This window comes from Pseudopipra pipra, chromosome 3 (genome assembly GCF_036250125.1).
Source record: "Pseudopipra pipra isolate bDixPip1 chromosome 3, bDixPip1.hap1, whole genome shotgun sequence".
Taxonomy (NCBI): Eukaryota; Metazoa; Chordata; class Aves; order Passeriformes; family Pipridae; genus Pseudopipra; species Pseudopipra pipra.
In genome coordinates, this window is record NC_087551.1 from 48,676,353 (window position 1) to 48,698,091 (window position 21,739).

The window sequence follows — 21,739 nt, forward strand, 5'->3', positions numbered from 1 at the left end:
CTCTATTTGGATTGCGTACTTGTCTGAAAACTACTAAATTAATCAGCGTTTCATTGATCAGTTTTAGTATCTCGAGGGATGGGTACCCCCATAAGTAATAAATATATAAATATGCTCTTGTAGAAAATTCCTTTAAATACGTTTATTATGCATGGATTGAATGAGGCTTTTATTGCACTAAGCTGTCAGAAAGCAAGAAAACTGTTTTCATTACAGTCAAGAAAATTTTAAGGAAAACATTTTCAGGTTGGGTTGAAATATTGAAAGCCCTTTTTTTTAGCTTGGGAAACTGAGTATTTACCCTGTGCATGGGTTAAAGCAGCCTATAGAATCTCTTCCTTGGATGTGCTGGTTTTTGGGAGTCTGTCATGTTATATCACCACCTGACAGTCACCTTCTTTTCAGTTTCACCCTTTTTAATAAAAATGTTAATACATTAATCTAAGATAACTTGTTTGTTTCATTTCTGTGTAAAGAGAACAGAGTTAAAAATGCTATTTAAGACAGACCATGAGGGACCTTGAGGCTTTCTAATTTCCAGTGTGATTATTGCAAGCAAGCATCAGTATCTTATATCTGAAGAGGGAAAAGAAGGAGGAAAGGCAGCTAACAGTCTTAGAAGGAGGCTTCAGCAGTTAAGTCTTTATAGACTGTTGATCAATAGCAACATTTTATTTAGTCACCAGAACTAAATAGAAAGTTACACCTGACAGTGAAATTCCTGTCTGGCATAAAAGCCAGACTTCATTCATACTCAGTGCTGCCTCCCTTGTTCAGTTGGTTAGGGTCAGGATTAAAACCTTCATGTTTTGGTCAGTCCCATAAGTGGATTTTAAATCTTGGTTTCTGGTTCAGTAAATTTCTTTATGCATGAAATAGATGCCATGGTAGTACTTTCCTGCATACTTCCCTTTGACATCTAATCTCTTTTAGGTATACTCCAAGTATGAGATACTTCTTTCATTTTTTGTATTCTGAGTATCTTTGAAATGGTCTTCATTTAGAGCTGGCTTCTTCTGGGAAGTTCAAATAAGACAACAGCTTATATTCAGGTCTAAAACATTATAAAGTCATGGTTGAATCATAAAGCTGAAAACCATGTTTTGTCCAAACAAGTTAAAAATAAGAGGTGGAAAACCCTACCATCAAACCACCCAGTCTTCTACTAATCTGTCATGGCAATGCAGCACTGCCTGTCGTCAAGGCTACATTATCTCATCTGGAATTCTAACAAATTTTATTATTGAAATTTAAAGTCTTGTCTCATTTGTTTGAGGAAGGCCACAGTCTATCAGTGCTTACCTAATGCAGAACTCTGTCGTTGAATATTGCAGATATTGTATAGGGCAGACCATTGAATGTGACTGGTTGATCCTTTTAAAATTACCTTTCCAAGGCAAACCAATACCCTTTCATCTTACAGAAAGAACAAAATCAAATGGTTGCAGTGCCTTGGCTCTAAGCTCTAGGAACTCTGCAGACCCTTTGATGTAATTTGTAATCTGCATTGCAATTGCCAGTGTAATAGATACCGAATTGGTAATTTTGGCAATCATATTTAAGTTACTTTTGTCTTATCCTGCTACTTATTGCTCTTTATTGTAATAATTCAGTTTGCTCATTTGTCCTGATGAATTCCTGGTCCTTGTGGTACTATGTTCCTTGAGTGATTTGACTTCTGGCAGAGGTTATCAGTGAGTCTCTGCTTAGTTGAAACCTTGATGTTGGGTTCAATTGATAATGAGCCTCAGTGTAGGACTGATCTTGCTGGAGCTGTGTGTTAACTCTGTATTGTAAATGCTGACCTGCTGCGGAAGTGAGAAGGCATCTCTCCCTCCTAGTCTGATCAGAACGATGCCAGATATTTTGCAAGGCAGGTGAAAGTAACACAGTGCTTTTGAACTGCTGATTTTTTGTGTTCCTGCCTGAAACTGCATGTCTTGAGTGAAAACAGGATGTATTGATTTGCTGTAACCACCTATTGACCTCTAAGCCCTTTACATGAATCACACAAGGAAACATTATTCTTTTTATCTTTTTGTTGTCATTACTTGTTGTTGTGAGCCACATAAGATATATGTATGCTCTATGTATAACCTGCTTCATTCACTCTTAAGGTTCTTGCCGCTGTTTATTTTTCCATGTTTTCTAGAAAAAAGTATTATTTTCCCATTTCTGTAGTTTGTATTGCAAAGTCAAATTGTGTTTAGTATGACAGTTTTATTGCATTTTTTGCACATCATCTCAAGTGTGAAGCAAGTGCTTTATAGACTATATACCTAATGTTGTTTTGCACACTGAAGTCTGAAAGACTTTTATGTTTTCTGAAATTGAACTTTAGAGGTGTGTGTAAGATCATTTCCGAGTTTTCTTCCAGCAGCAGTGGAATAACTTTTTTTTTCCCTTACCTAGTTTTGGATTCATTGGTTCTGCTGGTTTGTTTGCAGTAGCTTAACATTCGGTTATTTCTGGATTTATACTTGATAAAAGCAGGTTTTTTTAATTACATCTTTACAATGCTAAGTGTTTAGATGTAAAATTCTTCTATTAGTTTTATAATCTCTGCATTAAGTGACTTGCTAAATAATGAGGCTCTTAAGCCTGGATTTGCTGGGCGTGCACTTCAGAAGCCATACCTAAAACCAGTTTCTAGCAAATCTAATTGTAGTTGTGTGTCACAGGCTGCTGTGCTGATCATCCTTTTTCTACCATTGATAGCAATGCTTTTCTTTGGATGGCCCTTGCATTTTGCAGGCTGCCATTAGTGACATTACCATTGGCTGTAAAATGCTGTTAGCTGGTTGTTTTATTTTTATCCAGTTTTATGTTCTTATTTTCAGATGTAAGAAAATGCACCAAACTGCTCTAATAGCAAAAGTAGCAAGAAGCTCCACTGCACATAATCTTCTGCAGCAGTACCTCGAATCTGTCAGCAGTACATTGCTCTCCAGTGTCTTAAATTCCCTGTTGTAGATCTCAGTCTCTACAAGAGCACTTTGGAAGGATACCTCATTACAGTTGATGATGTACTTGTTTTCAGCTGTAGATCATGGGTTTGCATGAGGGCTTACACTCTCAGAATGTCAATTCTTTGGGCTCTAGCATTCAAATATTTCATCTGTGTAATAACTGTAGTTTTTGTAATAAAATTTTCATTTCCATTGCCAATGGTGAACGTAGAGTTATTTTTGTAGAAAGTTATGACAGCAAAACTTTAATAATAATAAGTAATGTAAAGCTGTCCTAAAATGTATGTTGTATTTCTGGAGCTTATGATCAGACACTGCCATGTCTACAGAACTTCTACCTTTGTAGAAGCTATAGTAAATATATGTTGATGTAGAGCTTATTTCAGTTACTTTATTTTTCTTCTACAAATTTAGAATTTCTCAAATACTGCAGTGTGCTTTAATGTGAGAGGGCCACTGAAAAAGTTATTTGGTACAATTTTCAAAGCTGTTTTACTGGAAGCATTATTCTAACATTGCGTATATACATATATATTTGATAACCTTTCATGGAATTATGCAAATAATTAATAAAATATTTATGAAATTATGCAAATAATTCCAGTAAAATAGTTCCATAAAATATCCACCTCAGAGGGCATTTCATTTGCATCTATTAGTACTGAAAGATCTAGAATGTAGGAGTTTTTTTGATGACAACAGAAAATTGGGAAACAAGTTATCGAAGTATGAAGTCTGAGACTAAACATAAAATTAATGTTGTATATTTGGATTCAATCCTGGAGTTATGAAGCTTCACTATAATCCAACCTGACACCCATTTTCATTTGATATGCACTAGCGTCTCTGAAGTGGATCTAAAGGCTGTTTCTTCCTGGTTTTGCAAGGGTTTTTTTTATCCAAGAGCAGCAGAAAAAAACTTTAGTGTGCATGGGAATAGGAGCTATGTCTTTCTTGCAGGAGAAGAAAAGAGATTCTCAAATAGTGATTGTAGTTAAATCTCTCACAGAATGGTTTCACTTTTTCAGTTTAATGTCTTGTTTTTCCTTCTGTAAGTGGTTAATTTGGAAAAGAATAGTTTTTGAACATGATTTGAGATACTGTCACATAATTAATGGGCTTTTTGCTTCCAGAAGTAGTGGAATAAATTCAGACAGTTTGTGCTGACCTGTCATATGGGCTGTAAAGCTGATTGTGTTCTGTCACCTTTGGAAAACTTTCCTCAGTTTATTTTGCAAGCACTTCTGCAGTTTGTGTAATATGCCCACATAAAACATACAGACAGGAGGCAAAGTACAAATAAAACAAGGAAAAATCCTGCTAATGCCAATATTTTAATTTTTTCCCCTCTATAGTTTATTTTTAAAATCCTCACCCATACTGTCTATATCAGTATAACCCGCTAGCTCAGAATAATTTTAAAGACAGCTTTGCTGCTGGTGAATTCATTGGTACATCATATGATGGTTGGATGAAGTAAAAAGAAAGTAAAAGCAACATATGATGCCCAATGTGTTCATAGGAGTTGTAATGGGGTTTGCAAGTGAGGGTTACTGGCTTGGTTTTAATTATACATTGGCTGACTTTTTGGCATTATTACTGAATCTGGTTTTGGTGGTTGAGTAACGTTTGCTTGTACGGAAGGCATTAATAGTAGCTTATATAGGCTTTCACATGCACACGGGGTTTCCAGTGGGAATAGTTTGAAATGATTTCCTCACAGCCACCCATGGGGTGTCAGGTTTCCTGCGGGCAAGCACAGGCTCATATGAAAACAATCTGCCTGCGCTGACCCTGCCCTCCTGAGCAGCCACGGGCCTGTGGTAGCTCTGTACAGTGCTGGTTGCTTTTACAGCTCCAAAACCTGTTCAGTGACTAAATAGCCACCTTTCTGTTCAAGGAGAAGGAAAAGGGGCGAGTGAGGGGTTTTGGTCTGGGGTTTCTGCAACCTCAGGGGTGGTGGTGATTTTCTAGCGGGGAGGCCTCCAGGAAGGGGGAGTGTGCTTGGCTTCAGAGCAACACCAGGGCTGCTGGAAGGGAGGATGCTGATTACAATAATAAACAAATGCTGGGGATAGATTACCACACGGCTGTCAGAGCAGACGGGACCAAAGGAGGAGATCCCCAGCGAAGGCTTTGGAGGTTGCAGCAGAATCCTTTGCTGGACTTTTTTTTTTTCCTAAACAAAGGAAGCTACTTTTAGATGACTTTTAATAGGCCTTGGCTTTTTGTGGTGCATCATCTCCTGGGTGAAGTGGGCTGGAGGTGCCTGGTTACTGCCATAGCAGCACCAGCCCATAGGTGGCTGGCTGCAAGGAAGGCAGGGAGAGGAGAGATGGCCTCCTGTCTGGTCACACTGCTGTGTCTCCTAGGATGAAGTGTGTCATCCCATTTTAATTTCTCTGAGAAGCTGGCTTTTGATGCTTTCTATAGATGGAAATTTCTCTGGGGATTTTTTTTCTTTTGTATTTTTTTCCTCTTGAATGGACCAACGTGGAAGGACTTGTTCCTCCTCTCCACCCATCATATACCAGAAGATTATAACTTCTCTTGTTTGGGGTCACTGAGACCAAACATTGAGCTTTAGGCCTGCAAGAAGCACTTGGATCCTGCAGGCCATTGCTGAGGTGAGCTGGAGGCAGTCCTGGAGAGGTGTGGAGACAAGGAGATCCCCACAGTGCTATCCAGGTTGGGTTGACCGTGCAATGAGCATCACCCAGTGTCAGCAGCTCACTGCCAGGTGCCCAGCCCATGAGAAGGATCAGGGGCAGGGAGACTGTGACAATGGCACTGTGTGAACTTTCCCTGGGAGAGCACAGCCCAGGAGAGGGGCACGCACAGGAACACCTGGAGAATTTTGGGACTATATAGGTGGAAAAAGCGAGAAAACTTTTGAAGGCTGTAGAACTGGCTTGGAGGACGTACCAGGAAAATGTAGGCTTCAGAGGACACTTAATGATGATGGGCCTGAACTTCAGCTTACGTGAGTTGCTGACAAAAGTTGAAAAGGTATGATAGGTAGCTGCATATACTTATACCTTTGAAAAAGGCTATGTATGCCTTTGAAAACTACGCAATAAATAAAGAGGGCAAGTTGATGTTTAACTTAGGTTTCCTGTGTTGCTGTTAATGTCCTCATGTGCCCCCTGTTTATGGAAATCTAATACTGCTTCTCTTCCCTGTTTCAATTCCTACAAGATGACTTTTAGAGCATATCCTCTGATTGTGGGCATCCTCTGGGGTTTTTTGTCTTGTTTTTGTTTTTTGTTTGTTTGTTTGTTTTTATTCCAAAGAAAATGAAGAAAAGTTTGGGCTTTGCTAAGCCAAGGGTATTGGGGAACATTTCAGGATGCCTGTGACCTTGTTCTGCTGTTGACATAAAGCAAGTGCTCAGCAGTTTGCTGTTAAATTTAGTTGAATGTTATCTTAGTCAAATTGGAACATCTCGTGATGGCTTCCAATGAATATGTATCTTTTCCCATTTTTTCATTTGCTCTTCTTTTATTCAAACTAGTTACTCTTTCTCTTACCAGATTGTTTGGTAACAGTAATGCTGAGAGGCAGGAGGCTTGACTTTGCAGTGATTGTGCTGATGAGCAAGAGACATGAGAATGTTAAAAATCAGATTGTTTTCATCTATTTCTCAGTACTTGCAGTGAAATCTCAATTGTATGTTTGTAACCATTGTTAGATTGGCTTTGTGTACTGTATTATTTTTTACTTTTTTTTTATAAATAGTATTACACCATACAAACTTCCTGTGTCCTGCAAGACCAGAGCATGCAACAAAATATATAGTAGTTTATTTACAAATTAAGACACCTTAAAACTGTGGTCACATGGCAGGAGAGCAGATTGTAAAGCCTGATTCCATAGTTTTCTAAACTTTAGTGTGTTCTTTTTTTTTAATGTAAATCAGCCTTCTCTGTAGTTGCCAGTTTGCCAGCCTCATTTACTGGGGAGGGATATGCTTGAGACAGATACTATTCAGTATCCCAGCATGGCTCCTCCAAAATTAGCTGAATAACAGCAAAAGCATTTGTGATACGGTTTCTTCTCAGTGTAGGCCACTTCCTCCTCTCTTGCACCCAGTTTGTTATCTGGTCTTCACTCTTCTTTTAACTGCTTCTCTTGTAACTGCTGCTGGTAGCCCGTAAAGATTAGGACACATGCTGGACTCTGAGGTGTTTCCTGACATCATTAAGACAGAAGTTTTGAAACCAATGATTCTAAAGTTTTGTGAATCAGACAAGCCCTGGCTCTGCAAACTCCAGGCTGTCCCCTGTGACTGAATATTCCAGTGTTTATTTCATCTCAAAGCAACTGATCATAGCAAATCTCAACAAACTCAAACCTTACAGGTCTGCCAGCTCTGCTGTATTTTTTAGCTTGAAGCTTGCTGTGAAATTTTGTTGTCTACTGTGCTGAAATTTTTAATTTGTAATGCAACATAGGAGGATGCTTTGGTCCTGGAGAAAGTTAACATTTTATTTGGTAGACTTTGACCACAAATTCTAAAATTTTAATCTGTGCTTATTAAGCAATTTCTTTTTTTTTTTTAACAAACTCCCCTCCTCCTCCCCTGCTTCATCTCTCCTTCTTATGGTTCCCCACGCACCCATCCTGTTCTTCCTAAAGAGTTTGCTGCCAGGAGAAACAGCATGGTGACAGCAATCCTGGCTTGCAAGCTACTTTCAGCTTTCTGGATTTATTAATATATTTTCTACAGAGAGAATTATGAGTGCTGTTGCTGTGGTTGTAATGCAGAAGCCAGATGGCATTTGCAGAAGCTTGCACGGCACTCCCTTCCTATGCAAGAGCAGAGTCACATTACACTGCAGTAGGCAGGGCTGCTTTGACTTTGTTCAGTCACAATTATGTGACTGCTGGAATTAGTATTAGCACATTTATGGTGCCCCTCAGATGCTGAATCAATGACATGCAATGGAGGCACAGAGGTTGTTGAAAGCAGGCTGGCATTCTCAGCCTTCCTGTAAGTGCATCATCATTCTTGTGATGAAATGAATCTTTACTCACACCATATGTCATGTCTTATGGTACTATCCATGAGGCTTAAGTACAAGTCAGGATTACTTTTTAGAAACTTGAAGTGTTGATGCAAGGCTCTTGGTAATACAAGCCTTTGAAAATTAGATGTGAAAAATGTCCCAAAGTGGTTTTTTTCCCAAAAAAGTTTTGTTTTTTCTTCATGAAATATCTGAGAGCTTAAGTAGGAATTAAATTTCTGTTGCATCTAAAGCCAACTGCTTTCTAAATTGCTCTAATCTTACACTACAGTGGCTGTAGTGATAGCCAGTATGGTCTGCATATGATACTTGAGATTTTTAATGTCAGTCTTTATACACACTTCTGCCACTGGTGGATTTATGGTCATGGCAATTCTTCCCAAAAATTTGCAACGTGTGCTGCTCTTCTGAATGTGAATTCATTATAAATGGATTGCTCAACAGCAACTGCTACTGCAGGCTACTGCAGGAAAGAGCAGATGGGATGAGCCTTTCCAAAGGCATCACTGTCCTCCGACACGAGAGCAGAGACTCCCTCTATGAGATTTTTTTTTGAACATGTTTTTACAAGACCATCCCTTTCTCCCTGCTATCCCCAGCATTTTTAAGGAAGAGACCAATAAAATTCCAGTTTCCCTTTCTCTATGGCCACCCTCTAGTATGCCCTGATTCTTACTCCCTCCTCAAGAGTCATCAAAAAGTGAAAAGCTCCCAGTGAAGCAGAGGCTAAAAGGAACATGTGACACAGCAGTGGTCCCAGAGGCAGTTGGCAGCACCAGTTAGAATGTATCTGGTTCAAGATAGACTAAACAATCTGCTATTAAAAAAAAAAATCTGCTACCTGCTGTGAGACCTCAAAGAACATTGTTCTGACTGTTGTCTGTGGCATACAGCTATGTCCTTTGGTTGCACTGATGTTTTTCTTCCAGCTGTTTTCTGCAGATATTTTGATGAGCAGTCATCACATTTCTTCCTGAACTTTGAAAGAGGCAAGTGCAGCATTTCTGTAACTATGTCTTTGCTGACTTGGGCGTTGTCAGTGAAGGCAGTAATTTTTTTGGGACTTTCAATTCCGTGTACCTGCACCAGGTCTGCTGACATGTTCCAGTCATGGGCATGATTTGTGTTGGGCAGAAGAAGTACAAAACTGTCCTGGCAAAATAGCCCAAAGTAACCTTTGCTAGGGAAAATGCAGTTTTTCAAGCTATTTTTCGTTCACAAAGAGTCAACTTCAACCCCGCTAACTCCTTTTAAGATGTACATGTAGTTCGAAAGCTGCAACAGCTTGCCTGTATCTGGCTTGTACCTGGGGATTAAAAGGATGTTGCAATCTGTGTGCCAGTGCAAAACGCTGGTAGTCTTGTTGTGGGGCATCAGCATTGTACCCATATGTCTTTTTCTTGCAAGCCTTATGTGGTTTGTGTGGCATAACTTGCCATCCCTGCTCTGTGGTCAGATGTTTGTGAAGATTCAGTGGAATTCTGTTTCCCAATAAACATAAAAATGATTAGAAATTGGAGTGTAATGCAGAATTCTGCTTTTTATAGTGGGTTTAAAAAACATTGGAGTAAAACGTTGGTAAATCCTGTATATAACTGTCTTAAAATCCCCTGTGAAGTTAGAATTTGTTATAGAATGCTATTGACCTCTTTCTTCAGAGACTAAGTCAAGTTTTGTTATTATATGTAGTAAAAAATTGATGAAGGGTTCTTGATAATAGAATCTGTAATGTTATAGGAAAATCTGTTTGTTTACCTAACAGAATAAATTAACTTCCTTGTTTTAGATCTTTGTATCATTACTCCAGCATTTTTGATAGTGATAATTTAATAGAATAACATTTTGCATATTTTAAAATGCTGTGGAGTTTTCTTCCACTAGTTGTGTTTTTATCTTCAGCAGAAGGGTTTGGGCCCTTTAAAGAGGGAAGTACTTCGCTCGTGTTACTGTCTTCACTGGTGTATTGCCATTATAGACAAAATCTGAAAAAATGTGAGTGGAAGTGAATGTGCTAATAGCTTAGAGGGTTGCCGAGTGAATTAGAGGCCCTCTGGGCTCATCATTTAGAAAAAAGACACTAGAATGCCCTTTGTCATGGGAATGCTGTTGGTTTGGTTTGGAGTTATTTTGCCTTTATAAAGTATTAATAGTTTCCAAATGACAATTATACCTAGCGTTGTAACTGTTTTTGACATATATTTGCAATCTGTAAGGGGGAAAGAAAAGACAAAAGTTTAATAGCTGCTTGATCTTGGAGTTGGGCTCACAAAGTTTGGTTCTGTTCCAATCTTTGTCATGTCTTCTTTTACCCTGGGCACATCACTGCGATCTGCCTTTGAGCTGTTTTGGTATGAGCTTCAAGTGGAGTCAGCTATGTCTTTGGATCCTTTTCAGTGGTCCTTATCCTTGCCATCTATAGCATTAGTGAGTGGCCCACACCATATTTATACATTCTTTAAAGACACCTGCTCTTCAGTTGACATCATATGATAATTTAGTATTTTTTTTATAGAAATTAAAGTAAGAAGTAGGTTTCTTATTATGGAGACAAGATTTAAAATCAGATCCAAATATAAAATGAAGTCTTGAATCCTACATGAAGAGGGATAAAGAGGGAGAAAAGCAAAGAAGCCAAAGAAGATTCAGAATAGAAATAAGGGGAATTTTGAAATTACCAGACCAAAGTGGAAAAGACAGGCAGCAGTTTGATCTTAATACTTAAAAGCAATTTAAGGAAAGTGGCAATCTTCTAGTAGTCTGGCTAGGGTGAAGTACATATCTAAATGCCAATCTAGTTGTTTCTTCTCCTTTCTATCTTTCAAAACTTTCACCTTGATTTATGTATAGGATGAATTCTTTCCTCAAAGGACATTCTTTTAATTTGGGACCTTAATCCTTCAAGCAGTTGGGCTTGTAAACAAATTTGTTGACCACATACAGTAAATTATCAATCCAGTTTAACAGATAGGTGCACATAAATATTTGCAAAATTAGCAAAATATGACATCTCTGTAGTAACACCTCAAAAAATTAAGGTGATAAAGCAAGAAGTCCTTTTCTGTTTACAGTGTGTTTCTTTAGTTTTCCTTTTTCCTTCTTTTTTCTGTTGTGTTTTTGCTGGTTTTTTTCCTCTCCCCTTTTATTTGTTCTACTTACACTGGGAGAGCACTCTGGCCCAGATCCCCTTTCAATTGAGCTAACAAGAGTGCTCCTGTTTCATGGTTTATCACCCTCTTTATGTGGCAAAAGCAACAGAATTTTTTCCCCTTCTTCTCCTGCATCCTCCAATGTGTTGTCCCTGTGATTCTGAATATGGGAACTTCAATGTGATAATGGGGAAGTGTTTATAATTTATTCTAAAGTATTGCAAAATTTAAATTGGATTAACTCTTATTAGACTTAATCCTCACTGAGGCCTGAGCAGGGATAATCAACTTCTTTTATCCCCTTTTTTTTCCACATAGAGGACAATAGAGAATCAAAGATCAAGAAAAAGGTGTGGGAGAAAGAGAAATAATAGATCAGGATGAACATGAACTGGTATGTTTACAGAATGGATAGAGTTCTTCACACTTTGAAGAAAGAAATTCTAAGGGAGGGCAGTCACATGTTTACAAATCTCATAAGAATGGAAAGATTTTGATAACACCATGAATAAAGGAGATTATTACCAATTACAGCAGGTAGTTAGGACAAGATGGGAGCCCATCATCTTTGTTAGCCTTCCAACAGAGGACAATACCTGAATAAAAATCTGAATTTATTGTGTCCATCTCTTGCCATTAGTAATTTTTCACATCCTACCTTCTTGCTGCTCTTCTTCCATGTGCACATTGATGTGGGGTATGTTATTTGAATTTCTCTCCATCTTTTTTTGTGAACTGCAATTAATTTACATTCATTAACTTTATCAGTCCTATTGGTTTATCCATCAGCAGGCAGTGCTTTTTTTCCCCCTGGAAAATGGAAATCAGAAAAGAGAAGGAGAACTTAATTAGCAAACTTTATTCTTTGAACTGAGTTGTGTCAACACTGCCATCACAGATGAGACTCAAGAATGTGAACAGCAGATTTACTGTGCCTTAACCAATATAACATAGTAACTGGGAAATGCAAGAATCAAGCCCCAGTTTGAATGAAACATTTTTGAGCATGTATGCCAAAGTGTCCTCTCAGGTATAATCAAAGAATGTTTTATGAAGGTTTTAGAATGAATGGTTTTAAAATTAATATTGTGATTGTAGAATGGAAGATTAGAGATCAATTTCTTTTCAGTGAAGTTGTGTTCTGTGACTTTGAAGAGGTAAAGAAATATATTTGACATGATCAGACTTTTGTAGCACAGATTAGTGTACAATCAGAATTGTAACTGCTGTATGTGATTGTACCTCCTGCTATGTGGGATTGAGTTGGTTTTCACTGCATCTACATGGAGATGTAAGGACAGGAGCTGCAAATGTTTTCAGATAAGCATCTAATTGAGCTAATGACTCTGTCTTATTTTGGTTGGTTGATTATCAGACCCTTCCATTTTGCTTTTTTGCTTTAAATGTCATTGTTTGTATCTATGTTCAGAATGGTGATTTTTATCAGGTGTTTCAAAGACAGCAAAAGTGTCTTTTTACCTGTTTTAGAATAGTGAATCTCAGGGCAAAGATTAGGTGGTTGTCCAAAGTCACATAGTAGCTCATCTGGACAGCCAGACCTTTGCTGATGCCTCCCTCTCTCAACTCCTTCCCCACTGCCCCATCTCTCCTCCCCCCACTTCTCTAGCTGTATCCTGACTTCTTTTTGCTTTCTTCCCTAATTCAGGGAAGCTTTCATGCTGTCTCAAATTCATAGCTACTTGATCCTTTCATTTGTAGATGTTCAAGCAGCCATTCTAAGATGAAGGACTACATCTTTAGGATGGGGAGGTACAAGAGCCCCCTCCTGTTCTGCTTTTGGCAGCAGATGGTGATTACTGAGGCGCTGACTGGAAGAATAAAAGCCTTTAAGGGATTTCAGTTACTTAATTTCTTCCTTTACTAAAGAAGTTTATGTACATCTGCATCAAGTTCCTGTCATAATCTTTGGTGATTAATCTCCTGTTGAGACAGCCAGTACACCTCCTGGCTTCCCACACATTTACATTGCTTTATTAGAGTACACATAGATGCATGGATGCCAGAAAGCATTGGTGGTGATGCAGGAAGTTTTATTTGCTCTTATAATGTGTTTTAAAAATAATACTGAGCTCAGTTAGATGAAGACAACATCTGTAATGTGCTTCTTGAGGCAGATGGTAGATGAGAGAATAACATGGGTATAATTTCTAAGGGGAGGAGAAATGAGTCAGCTGAATGAAAATCACAAGCACTTTTTTCTTTTCAGTATTTACTGTGAAATTCAGATTGTAATACCTCCTGCTGTTTTATGTCTACCTCTCCATATATTTCAGGCCATGGTGTACAATAGTTTAATAGTAAAAATGTACCTGTGGTTGTCGTAGTCATTTAGCTGCAATTTAAGGATACAGATTTTAGTGAAAAGCTTTCATTACGTATGACCTAAAGTATTACATAGAGTCTGAATTTCGCTAGACTGTGTAAGGTTTCTGGACTGTTTTGTTCCAAAGAAGAAAGAACCAACATAGACAGCTACAGCTATATCTGTGTAATTTTTGAAAAGGAAATGACTTCTAGAGCATTTGCAAATGCCACACTGTGTGAAATGCGTGGGTGAGCAGTAGACAATTAGTTACCTTCAGTGCTACAAAACATAACACCACAGAACTTTGTGTTTTTAGTTCTATTTCCTGTATCACAGTCTTGGATGACTTTCTGACTCCTTTTCTCACACTTAAGGAGGCTAGATGTCACTTTTATAGTGACGTTAATAAGGTTGCAGGTTTTCTCATCTGCATCTTTCATCAGGGTCACCCAAGAAACTCAGAATACGCACTCTGTCCTAGTGCTTTTAGCACTACTGATGAGAATAAGGTCTCCCCTCCTTTACTTACAGAACTAAGATGTTTGAACTTTTCTTGCTGGTATTTCAGGACATCCAAGCTGAGATTGATGCCCACAATGACATCTTTAAGAGCATTGATGGAAACAGACAGAAGATGGTGAAAGCCTTGGGAAACTCTGAGGAAGCTGCTCTGCTCCAGCACCGGCTTGATGACATGAACCAGCGCTGGAATGACCTGAAGGCGAAGTCAGCTAACATCAGGTGAGTAATGAAAACATCAAGGTGTGAATGGGGCACAGTTCCAGTCTTCTAAAAGGCTTGAGAAATATGACCTCAGCAATGAAGTGAAATATCTATTGTCTTTCATAAAGGACCTCTGAGTGCAAATATAAACTTGTTCACCAGGTAGGCTTAACTACTTCTTCTTGTCTCTCTAGAGCTCCACGGTCATTACTTGCCAATCTTGTACTAAAATTTTGAGAAAGTAAATTGAGTTTTATCTTGTTGTGTATCAATAGCAATGTCAGTGAAATAATTCTGTGAATCTGCAATTACTTTGAGGAAAAATCAGGAGTTTTTGTTTTTACTACTGAAATTAGGAGTTTGCTAGGACTTGCATCTTAAGTGTCTTGCTCCATTTAATTGGTATTAGATTTTTTAATTGCTGCTATTCAATTAAGAAATGTTTTCAAATACTTACTAATTAAGGAATGCATTTTACAGTTTTTTGACCCTATCGGTGCCAAGCTCAAGTGTAGTAATTGTTAAAAGTTTGTGATGTAATTTCTGAAGTAGATATGGCCATATTCATTAATATGAATCAAATTCTACATGGAAATGAATTACATGGAAAATAGTTTCTAGAGCTTTTAATTGCAACTGCTTACTTGTTGCTTTAAGAAAATTCTTGTTTTAATAGAGCAGGACAGTGTTAAGTGTTCATATGAATTTTTGGAAGGCCAGAAAAAAGAGCTGAGCTTGAAATTCAGGAAAAAGAGTTTGAGAGTGAGATGGAAGGGAAAACGAAAATGAAACAGGTAAATCAGCTCTGTGAAAGCCCACAGATACCAAGAAACCAAAGGAATAAAGCAGTTTGGTGTGGGGGCTTACAGAGACTGGCTCCATGACATAAGTAGTTTAATGCAAGAGCTGTTAAACTTGGCTTGTTATGAGCTCTACTCACAAATAAGTCAATGTGAGAGAAAGATGAAAACATGGTCTTAAGAGAATAACTTATCAACTGTGGAGTCCTAGCAAGAACCATTCAGTTGCTTGGCCATTCCTAGGATTGGTCATAATTTGGGAGAAATTTGTGGCCGAGAAATTGTGAGCCTTCAAGCCATTTACTGTGGACAGCTATGAGTTCCAAGGCTGTAATATAGAAACAGTGACTGTGCAGTCAATGCTCAGAAAAGTGGGAATACATGCTTTTCTGAATACAGACCCATTTCACTTCTGTGTAGATATGGCATGTATATCCCAGTGGGCAGCATTAATGTGTTTGTTGCTCTGCTGGTACCTGCAGTGCTGCAGAGCCACATGTCACTGAGCTCAAAGTGGAAGATAGGCAAGGAAGAGAATACTGGTGCAAATCTAAGGCAAGTAAATTAACCTTTCAAATCTCAGTCACTACTGAAAAGAGCATAGTATTCTGAGTTCCTGTATTTTGCACTGTTCTTTGATTGCAGACCACTTTTCTAACTTGTGCAAGTGTCCTAAAAGGTTTCACAGGGAAATAACAAAGCACAGAACTGTTATGAAGTCTGTTTGCCTTTAATTTTTGCCTTCTTGGTGTATCTTTTTACAAGGATGAATTGGAAAGCAAAACTGTTTGGATGAGTATAGTGAGCACAGCATATAACTGTGTTAGATGCTAGGACTGATGATTGAAAAAACTGATTGTTATGGGTTTCAGCTTGGATAGTGCTTCTAAATGAATGTTTCTCTAAGGTTTTAGAATATTTTCAGGTATATCTAAATTCTGATTATGCTGATTTTTAATTGCTGAAAGTACTGCTCTCCCGTACAGGGATAGTATGAGTTAGTCGCTGTGTTGACTTTACTTCCTTGCTACTGTAACTAAAGAGAGTTGCAAACTGGAAAAGTAGCATTCTTGTGGTATATTTTTAAATGCATGGAAGGTGTGTAAACCTGTACTTGTAGTGGGTATGACACCACCTGAGAGGACTATATCTCTCCTTGGAATTACTTTAGACTTATTCGTGCTTCTTTCTTTTTCTCTATTATCTTATTCCCAGGAACAAAACACAGCTACAGATTTCTGGGAGCCTGCATTTTAAAGCCAAATGTTTAGGAAAGATTATTTTCTCCTGGGGCAGGAGGTGTGAGGATGTTAGTGTTTGGGGGAGGGTAGAGGTAAGAATTTGGGAGAAATGGACAAGGAGTATATTTAGACCACCCACCAATTGCTTTTTATTCCACATGTTCCCTTGTCACTCAGCGGGAAAAGTCCTACCTCCACAGCAGAATCAAAAGCTGAGGTGGTCTCCAGCTGTGAAGAGAGCCTCTCAGAGTCAACAGAAGGGGAATTGTGTCGGAGTTGCTGTTCTTCTGGATGATTTTATTAGGCTGGGAGGAAGGGGGATGTTCTCTATCTGGTCAGTTGGATGGGAGCATCTGTGTTTTTCAGGCTCGTTCAGAATTCCCTTGGGAGCATCTGTGTTTTTCAGGCTCATTCAGAATTCCCTTAGGAGTGCTTTTGAATACCAGGTGGTTGATGCTGGTGAATATTTGTGCTCCAACCAATGCTCAAAATGAGTCATCTATAACTGACCTCTATTTTGATTAGATTCTTAAGCCATGACTTGACCTGGTAAATCACCAAGATTGCCAATTCTTTTATCATGTGAGCACAAACACCTGAAGCTTTGTTTGCAGATTGTTTATTAGTAGAAGTACCAATTCCAAAACAAAGACCAGAAGTCCCGACTGAAAGACACCCAAGAAATATTTCAGAACTTCAGCATAGTTTATTTTCTCTTTTTGATAATGTCTGTATGACAAATATAAAGGTGATACTAAAACTTTACATTGAAACGCAAATTGGAGCATATCATTGTTCCTTGCTCCTGTGCAGCATTTGCTTTGAATGGGGTTTGCTGAATGCGTGTCTTTGCTCCCCAGGAGAATTGAATGCTTCTGTCTACTCTTCAGCTGCTGCATCTTGCTTTTATTTTCAGTATGGCTTTTGTAAGGTTAGAAGGGTAATATTCAAGAAAAATCCAGGCTGATGTGATATATTTTTTCTCTTTTTATTTTTTTCCCTTTAATGCCTTTCTGAACTTTCAAGAGAGAGGTTAGCTCACTTAGTGCTTAAGGAAAAATTTTCAGGTCCCTATTAGTGTAGTCAGTTTCCTCCCCACCCCTCACTGCTCTACCCCTGAAAGATTAACTTGCACTTGGCTTTGAAATCATGTACTAGTGAAGTTTTGCTCCTGTCATTAATCTATCATGCACACAAATAGTGGTAAATTACAATGCATTTAATCTAGTATAATATCCCATATAATTTACATTAATATCAAACTAGTTTTTTCACTTATTAATATTGCACTCTATGTCTCCCTTAGATTGTCCTTTAATTAATTGCAGGAGTTTTTTCCCTCCTTACAAAGCTCCAATTTATTTTGTATGCAAGAATTCTGCTTAATAAATAGAGCAAAAGCCTCAGAGTGCTGATTTTTAGAGGTGAGAGCTGCTTATATATATGTGCTAGAGACAGTAATAAGTCATGATGAACAGAGATTTCACTATTGAAAGTACGGAATGCTATAGATCTGAACGCTTTAATTCACAAAATCGCAGAATATGCTGAGTTGGAGGGGACGCACAAGAATCATCGAGTCCAACCCTGAGCCCTGCACCAAGGGTCACACCATGTGCCCGGGAGTATCATCTGAATGCTTTGAACTCAGGCTTCATGCTTCCCTGGGGAGCCTGTTCAGTGCCCAGCCACCCTCTGGGTGAAGAACCTTTTTCTGACATCCAACCTAAACCTCCCTTGATACAACTTCAGGCCATTCCCTTGGGTCCCATAACTGATTACCACAGAGGAGATCAGTGCCTGTCCCTCCCCTTCTCCTCACGAGAAAGTTGCAGGCTGCAATGAGGTCTTTCCTCAGTCTCCTCTTCTCCAGGCTCAACACACCAAGTGACCTCAGCAGCTCCTCACATGGCTTCCCCTCAAGGCCCTTCACAATCCTTGTGGCCCCTCCTTTGGACACTCTCTAATGGTTTAATATTTTTCTTATATTGAGATGCCCAAAACTGCACACAATATTCAAGGTGTGGCTATACCAGTGCAGAGCAGAGTGGGACAATTACCTCTCTTGACCAGCTGGTGATGCTTTGCCTGATGCGCCCCCAGACATGATTGGCCCTCCTGGCTGCCAGGGCACTGCTGACTCATCTTCAACTGGCTGTCGACCAGGACCTCCAGGTCCCTTTCCTTGGCACTGCTTTCCAGCATTCTCATTCCCTAGTTTATACGAACATCCAGGGTTGCTGCATCCCAGGTGCAGAATCTGGCACTTTTCCTTGTTGAACTTCATGTGGTTGGTGATTGCCCAGCCCTCTAATTTGTTGAGGTCTCTCTGCTGCAATTAACCTTGCAGCACATCATCCCTTCAACCTAAATATTGTCATATCAGTCCCAAACATTCACTCAAATGCCATTTGAGATGATAATACAAGAGAAGTCAGTTGAAAGTTTCAAGATGTGAGTCACAGTGAATCAGAAAAAAAAAATAACCAGCAATGTGCAAAATAGGAAAGGGAGCAGAATTTAGTTCATTCATCCATCAGAAGCAGGGCAGGAATTTGCAGAGCTGGTGGCAGACTACAGTGAAAACCATTCAGCTCTACTCCATCACCTATGTGGAGAAAAAAATTGTTGTTTACTGGTATAAACTAAGCACATGTTGGTCTTGAATGATTCCATAACATAGAATGACTGCAGTAAAAGAGGAGTAGCTAGTCCCTGTTGAAGATTTCTATGCATCTTTTAGACACTTGAGGGAGAGGACATCAAGTCAAGGTATTTTGAAAAGTATAGAAAAAGTATTGTGGAATTAGGCTTTTTTTTTCATCAACTAAACCAAGGAACAACAGATTTACTGTGTTAATCCTCTAGTAACTCACCACTGACTAAAGATGATGTATTAAATAACCTATAATACTTATTGATATGTTCAGCAGCACAAGCAATTTGCTGTTGATCACTGCTGGAAGAACTTGCTGCTTTTTGCTTCTTGAGAGTCAAGGTCCTAGCATGAAAGTTCAGTTCTGCAGTGCTTTAGCTCAGAACATGACACTTGTGATTCATGTGCAACAGTGGTGAAGTCACAACAAAACACAGCATTCCTTTATGTTGCTTAAACATGAAGTGTTCAAGGTTTTAGATGAGTTAAAGCATCAGGTACATTTGTCTGTTTTCCCCTATTTCTCCTTTGCTTATTTTGATTTGCTGTGCAAAGTATTTTAAGTACAGGGTTTTTTAACACAAAGTTGCTTGGCACTTGAAATATTCTTATCTTACTGATGGAGTAATTTTGTTTATTGCATGGTTTTGCTATTCAGGGCTTTAAAGATGCTTTAATGTTGTTTCACAGGGCTCACTTGGAGGCCAGTGCAGAGAAATGGAACAGATTGCTGACATCCCTGGAAGAGTTAATCAAATGGCTGAATGCGAAAGATGAAGAACTGAAAAAGCAAATGCCTGTTGGAGGGGATGTTCCAACCTTACAGCAGCAGTATGACCACTGCAAAGTAAGTTGCTTAAAGCTTTATAGACAAATACGCTACTGTGAATTATCGAATGAAATGAATGAAAATGAAATTTTTCAACAGGAGAAATGATGAATACTTCCTAGTGATTAATTTCTCCACCTCTTTTGCTTCCACTCTTACCCAGTAAAACACAACTGAGACACTCTCTATAAAATTTCATCTAAAGGATTTCTGAGACACATACTCAGTTTCCTGATATTTTTGGAATCCAGCCAGGTAGAACTGCTATTTTACTCTAAAGTTAAGGAAGGCATACAAAAGTAAGAACTGAACAAGAATTGTGAAAGCAATGTTAAATGAAAGTGCAGGAAATTTATGTCTTTATGGCTTTCTGCATGTTACTAAACTGACCAGTAGTATCATCCCCCTACCCATGCAGATTTGTACTGCAAAGGTGACTCAAAACTGTTTTTGAGAACTAAAACTTACCTCTGCCTTGTACTGTTGTAACTATAACATGCTGTTCTAGTTTTCTGATTTTGGTACTCCTGTTCTGATTTTTTACATAATAGGGTATTAATTTCTACATACTTTTTGATAGTAAAAAACTCTTGCATCTACAACATTTCTTCATTCATGTAGCCTGTAGAGTCTGTCTCACCAACTCTGATCAGTAATTAAGTTAGAATGGTTTCACCACTGGAAAAATTCATTCTAGTAAAACCAGTTCCATCTTATCATCATATTTGTTCATCTGTGTGGTGTAAATAGGGATGGAGAACAAATGCAGCTTTACATAGCTAATTGCATGACAACTGTATTGCTCTCTGCCAACACTACACTTACATCTTTTCTGCTTTGGTGTTTAGTGAGGGCAAAAATTGAATTTGGAAAACCTTAGTAATACAGAAATACTTGGAGTACTGTGGGATACTACAGAAAATGTAGCCTGACACAAGCAGCATTCTGTGACTTAATTCCAAAATAGACGAGCATAAGGAAATCTGCATATGTTTCTCCTTAATTTAGTCTTTTAAGATAAATTTATTAGCATAAACTCAGGATCTTTGTTTCTTGAGAGTTCATCTCTTCTTGTTCTTATCCACTTAAAGCATCATGCTCTGTTTGTAGGCACATCTGCTGTGAATATTTACTAATGATCAAATAGTAGATTATTAGTGCCAGAGTACAATAAAAGGCCGTAACAAATCCAAATACATTTTGAAGGAGGTCAGTGGAAGGTGATAGATTTCTACAGGTCATTTTCTAAAGACTTGTTTGTGTCTCATGCTAGATTACAGTATGTGCATGATAATAGCAAATAATACTGGTAGAGCTTCTCATCTGAAGATCTCAAATTGATTTATAAGACTGAGGTTTTATACATCATTCCGAAGTTGAAAAATTAAGTGTTAATGGTGCTGGATGGCTCATTTGGATCACTAGTGAACTGTAGCAGTATGAAGGAGAGGGCACCTCTGGGTTGTTTAATCCTTGCCCTTATGTTTAAAGAATAACTGATATTTTTTTTATGTGTTGAGGTTAAGACTCTAGTGAATGCGTTCGGGAGCTTTTGGAGATAATTCTTTCATATTTCAAAAAGACAATATTCTTGCGATGTCATGGTGAGTACTGGTTATAGTTGTCTGAGTCAAGTATATAATACGAGCTGTATTAATGGTCTGCAATAGCACAAAGTTAAAGCAGCCCTGCGTATCACAGACCTATGCAAGCAAGAGCACAGTATGCAATTGCAAGTATTTCTTAAATTATGAATGGATGACTGTTTCTTAGCAGTTATTTTGGTAGGAACCAAAAGATTCCATGGAACCAAAAGATTTCCAGATATCATGTAATGATGCTGTGCTATACCAAAGGTGAATTATTAGCACATGGTGTTTGACATTCCATTTGTGTTGCTTATTAGTTACTGCCAGAGGAGGAGAGCTGAACGACAGCTGTCTATTGGTTTGGTTCTCCATGGCAGTGCTTCACTGCTGTTTCTTAGCAGACTCATTCCTTACTGAAGCTGCAGTTTGCTAA

At 38.5% G+C, this 21,739-nt stretch overlaps 1 protein-coding gene across 7 annotated transcripts in view; it reads left to right on the plus strand.

The window, feature by feature from the left end:
- UTRN (utrophin) overlaps positions 1 to 21,739 on the plus strand; it is a 369,967-nt gene that overhangs the window by 220,857 nt on the left and 127,371 nt on the right. For 5 of the 7 annotated variants that reach the window (XM_064649024.1, XM_064649025.1, XM_064649023.1 and 2 more), the window contains 2 exons: positions 14,037 to 14,209; positions 19,579 to 19,735. In XM_064649024.1, coding sequence (XP_064505094.1) covers positions 14,037 to 14,209; positions 19,579 to 19,735 — 330 coding nt within the window. Of the gene's footprint in view, positions 1 to 5,090; positions 5,112 to 5,912; positions 5,979 to 14,036; positions 14,210 to 19,578; positions 19,736 to 21,739 lie in introns of those variants that run through there. The other 2 variants (XM_064649030.1, XM_064649029.1) reach the window with 2 other exon arrangements.